This window comes from Thalia democratica, chromosome 9 (genome assembly GCF_965202585.1).
Source record: "Thalia democratica chromosome 9, ktThaDemo2.hap1.1, whole genome shotgun sequence".
In the NCBI taxonomy this organism is placed as follows: domain Eukaryota; kingdom Metazoa; phylum Chordata; class Thaliacea; order Salpida; family Salpidae; genus Thalia; species Thalia democratica.
The window spans coordinates 28,025,941-28,031,316 of NC_139173.1; the positions used below are offsets into that span (position 1 = coordinate 28,025,941).

Sequence of the window (5,376 nt, forward strand, 5' to 3'; positions counted from 1 at the left end):
ACATTTTACTTTAAACTGTATAAGTTGCAGGACATTCTACAATGCTGTACTGTTTAATGTAAAAATAGATGAATTTTTTTGTCTAAAACTTACATTTTCCTTTTTCAATAAGTAAAACATGCTTTCATGTTTTAATTTATTTAAAAGTATAGATATGCTATTATATTTATATATTCAAGTACATTTGAAAGTTTCAATTTAAGTACTTCACAAAAATGGACCTTTAAGTTTCAAATAATTTACTTCATTAATTTTTACTTCATTAATTAAAAATTTTAACTGCTAATACTTTAATTAACGACTTAACATAATCGACATAACATGATTTAAGATTTTCTTAAGGATTTTAGAAACTTTTGAGTGTACATATATAATAAATTTAAAAAACTATGCTACGAAGAGAAAAAAAAATAAATTATTTTTTTTATTTTTTTTGACCTTTGAGGATGTATTTTAATTAGGAAACAAAACATTTTTATTACGTAGACAAAGGCAAGAAAAGTTAAGTGAATGAATGTTTCTAAAAAATTTAACTTCTAAAAAAATTGTTCATTATAAACGACTTAAATTAACCACGAAAAGTTACAAAAGTGAATGGAAAAGTTTTAGTTTTTTTCATACGTAGTACATTTTAATAAAATAAAGAAGAATTTCGACTTTTCAACATTATGAATTACAACAGTCTTATTTCTGTAATAAGGAAGTAAAAACGCTTCAAGGCACTTAATTGCGCTACAATATATATCAGAAAAAAACTTTATTTGTATACAAAAGTCTGTTTAACTACAAAAAGTATGAAGTTGATTTTGGTTATATCGTTTGCACTAGTTTTGGCAGTTTTAACTAAAGGTAACTAACAAATCAGTATTTTATATCAATTTATTTGTTTTTAGCACAAATTATTCACAGTAGTTAAAATTTAAAACTACAAATTTTCGCTTAAATACTAGAACACTCTAAGAAGTTTTAAAAATGTTTTATATAAATATAAAATTGCTTTAAAATATTTTTATGAATAATATTATATTTGGCGTATACTTTTTTATTAATTACTAAAAAAAAAAAAAAAACAATATTCAAATTTATAAACACTTATAGTTTGAAATTTTATATAGTTTAATAAACTAATCAAAACTAACTTTATTTACTTTAGACTTTTAGTTTTATGTGAGATAGTTTACAGTTTTTTTTAACTAGTAACGTGTGCTGTTTTTCTAACTTAGTATAGTTTTCTTTTTATTTAACATTACAGATTCTATTTCTTACAAGTAGTAACTTAAAGTTTTCATTTATAACCTAACATACAACTGTTTGTGTTGACTATAAAAACTGCTCCTTTTACTGCTTATTTTAAATTATAATTATATAATTTAAATTTATCAATGGCTTATTTTGATAATAATTATACAAGAAACTAAGATAGATGTAAAATATTTAATAAATATAATACAGGAAACAATGAAACTATTCTATCAATAAACAAGTTTCGGTTGAAAAAGATTTGTATTAATAATTGACAAGGTCTGAAATTTTGATACTGAAACCTAATGATATAGAGAATAGTAAATTCGCAGTTGTATTATTATTTATAACGCTATAATTTGCCCCTAATAGTAAATAACTTGTATTTTTCAAATTTTGAAATAAACTAAAACTCAACTATAAAAATTGAACTTTTTGCCCCTCTTAAAACAAGCATTCTACAAAATTATTCACAATGTATTAATAAATTTTGTAAAGTGTCGATAAACTAAAAACTCTTCTTAATTCATTTTAATTTTTTTTAATGTTTAATATGCGTATCAGGGTGCCACAACTCACCGCATGGTAGACCAGGTAGGCATCAGCCCTTGTCAAGAGCAGAAATTGAACACATGCTGAGAATTCACGGGGCAAGTGAAGAAATTGTCACGTGCGTTGTTAAAAAGGTATTTAAAATTAGAATAATTTAGATACTTATACTATGTTATACTAAAATTTTAAACCAGCTGTAATGTAAGTATTGCTCTCAAAGCTAACGTGAGCTGATAATTTATTTAAATTTTAAATTTGTTACTTGTTTTTGTATAGCTCTTTAAAATCAAATTAACTTTTTTGTTTTTGTACAAGCTTTTTTATTGACAAATTACTTTTATAAAAAAATTTTGCTATAAAATAAAAATTTAAAGTTTTTGTTTGACAAACTGATCTAAAAGTTATCCTAAAATATAAGCATGTAAAATCCTATTTTTGTATTATGTTTGTTAAATTAATCATGTAAACAATTTTAAGCTAAAATCTATAAAATAGTTTTATTTTATAATAAGTAAGAAACTTAAATTTATGATTATTTTTTGTAAAAGTTAAGTAAAGTTGTAACAATTACAAATGTAATAACATAGTATTATCTTAACTTTAAGCTGAAATATAAAAGATAACTTTATTATACAAGTTTTTAAGCAACTTAGTTTTTCTATTTTCTTAATGGTAAAGTAAAGATTTAACACCTAAGAATGTCATAAACTAGTTTTATCTTAAAAAGCCTTGGCAAACAGCCTTTAAGAAATAAGTACAAAATTAAAACCCGAAAATCTTATAGTTACTTATACTTCAACTTTTTAACATTTCAAAAAGTTTTCAAGTTTTAAAACATCACTCATTACATTTTATACAAAATTAATTAGTTTTTCTAACTGAAGTATTACTATACTGTAAAGATTTATATCTTTTCGATGTTAAACATTTGCCTCTACCTTTCCATTAAGGTAGTTTGTGAAACAAAACCAAACCTTTGTTTCAACTTCAAGTTATAAAATATCAAAGTCTTTATAACAAATATTATAATTATTATTATATTATTAAACAGCTAACATAAACTTATGTATTATACTTTTTTGACCTTAAAGTTTTTAAAAAATTTGCAAACTTTAAACATTACTCACTAAGAGTAATGTAAAATAATTAAAGTTTTTTTTAGAAAATATACTTGTTTAATTGTAAAATATTCTAATAAATTTTGATTTAAAATACTACCTTTTAAACAAGATATGTTGAAAATAATACCACAACATTGCTTTAACTTTAAAAGCTCGGGTTGCAATCCACTCTGAGCACTGGAAACTCCGTGAAAGCTGTAAAAACACTGGAAAAACCCCTCGGTAGAGAGAGGAGAAACATTGGGAAGGAACTGATTGAAAGTGAACTGATTGATAGAAAACATTGCCAAGGAGACTGGCTTGCAGTGTGTGAAGCTGCCGAGGTTTGTTAAATATTAAAATATGATAAGTTTTAGTTAAAGTTATGACGTAGTTTTAGTTAAAGTTATGACGTAGTTTGTAGTTAATGTAGAAAATTTTTAAACACAGTCTTTAAATAAAAGTTGGAGGCAGGAATTCATTTTGCAATTTGTTTTTTGTTAACTTACAATTTTTCGACCTATGCTTGTCAAAAGTTCATGTAGATAACTAAACATATTTGTGTAAGACAGTAAACTTAATAAAAAATTTTTTAATGTAAGATTATGCATCGTAATAAAAAGATAGGTAAATAAAATTGTATGTACAATGCAATGCTATTATAAAATAACTTTAAAACTATTAACGAAAAACTTTAAAACACAAGACTAAATTATCAGTTGCTATTTAAATTATTAAGTTGAGAAAGTTTTTTGTAATTTTAATTTGATACCAGCTTACCTATTATGACGCATAATCTTACAATTTTTTAATTTTTATTAAGTTTACTGTCTTCAACAAATATGTTTAGTTATCTACATGAACTTTTTACAAGCGTAGATGGAAAAATTTTAAGTTAACAAAAAATAAATAGCAAAATGAATTTCTGTCTCCAATTTTTATTTTAAGTTAGTACGGAAAAGAAGTTATTCAGTAAAATACAGTCTATTGACAAAATTAAATTGATTAAAGTAACTTTTATTTTAAACTTTCTAGAAAGGCTACTATAAATTATATTTCAGTATTTATTAATTCTACAGTATAAACATAAGTAAAAACTATATTGTACGTCTAATTTTAATAAAATACTTATTAAAAAGTACAACAAGTTTTTTAAACCATTATAAACTAATAATTTCTAAGAAACGAAACTATAAACATACATAAAGATGTTTTTTGTTGATTCAATACTAAAATCCATTAAGTTTAATTACAAATTATGCTGTAATTTGTGGCTATTGTAAAGTAGTTTTTAAATGAACCTTTAAATAAAAGTTTCAGTCAATATTTTTTTTAACTTATAAAAAACCTACTACACTTCAAAATTATATATTTTAAAGTTCGCTTATAAGAAGATAAGTTTTTATTCGTCAACATTCAATGCGGTACGTATTAAAATGAACAAGCAATATTTCTACACCACGGACGATTCAAAATATTCTATGGTAAAATTTATAAAAATACCAAAAGATGTATGTATAAAAATATTATACATTTGAGCTACTTTAGAAGCAGTTATAAACAGACTTTGAGTTTTATAAATATTAAACAAACAAAAAGTACATTCCTACAATATTTAGGTTTAACTTAATTATTAAATAGTTAAAGGTTAATCTAAGTTATTTTTTGGAAAGATTGATGTAGAAACACTATTATGATTTTTTAGATGTGCAAAAACGAGATAGACCTGCATTACTCAAAATTGCAAAACGCAGTCGACAGGCCTCCAAGGTACCAATGAAACTTTTTATACTTGACTGGAACATTTTTTGATTTTTTTTGTTTCATGCTTTAATAAAATGTAACCAATATATCATTTTGTGTTTTTTTTACACGTGATCAATATGCAATTTGCCTGTAGTAGTTTTATAGGTACTGATTTGAACTATTGGGTTAATACTTTTCGACATAAATTTATTAATACTCTTGGATACAAAGCCATAAAAATTCTAATTAATGAAAACTTTTAGCGGTTATAAACTAAAGTTAAAAACAAAACACGTTTATTTAAAATATTTTTTGTTAAGCACTTTGTTAAGCATATAGAATCAAAATCAGTGTTTTCCAAACTCTTCTTCATAAACGCCCCTTAGGAAAATTAAAACAAACAAATTTTCTCCCATGTGTTTGATACTGCTTCTTTATTAGTTAATTGTTCTTTTTCGTCGCATAATTAATTAATGCCCCTTGATAGCAAACCTCCTCACTATTTAGACGATATCGTGCTCATTTTAAGAAAACCTGAGATAACTTATTAATTTCCGCTTGTCATACTTTGAAAGTATTAAGAGTACTATAAATACAAAACATACAAACACAAAAACAATTTTAATTTTCAAAAAGTAAAGAATCTCGACCAATTTAGTGATGAAAAATTAAGTAAGTATATTTTAAACTATTAAGTTTAGCATAGTAACGTATACTTTATATGTAAATAACCAAA

At 23.7% G+C, this 5,376-nt stretch overlaps 1 protein-coding gene across 1 annotated transcript; it reads left to right on the top strand.

Annotated features, from left to right (window-relative positions):
* The first annotated feature begins 715 nt into the window (after positions 1-715).
* On the top strand, positions 716-4,746 carry LOC145844550 (uncharacterized). The gene is made up of 4 exons (XM_082951947.1): positions 716-849; positions 1,807-1,928; positions 3,068-3,238; positions 4,600-4,746. The coding sequence occupies exons 1-4, from the start codon at positions 795-797 to the stop codon at positions 4,672-4,674; spliced, it is 423 nt and encodes a 140-aa protein (XP_082808073.1). The 5' UTR covers positions 716-794; the 3' UTR covers positions 4,675-4,746.
* Positions 4,747-5,376: the final 630 nt, after the last annotated feature.

Excerpts from the sequence above, each read along its gene's own strand:
- LOC145844550 (XM_082951947.1), top strand. The coding sequence starts at position 795 with ATGAAGTTGATTTTGGTTATATCGTTTGCACTAGTTTTGGCAGTTTTA. Across the intron at positions 1,929-3,067 it reads TCACGTGCGTTGTTAAAAAG|CTCGGGTTGCAATCCACTCT; the intron begins GTATTTAAAATT and ends TAACTTTAAAAG. Across the intron at positions 3,239-4,599 it reads CAGTGTGTGAAGCTGCCGAG|ATGTGCAAAAACGAGATAGA; the intron begins GTTTGTTAAATA and ends ATGATTTTTTAG.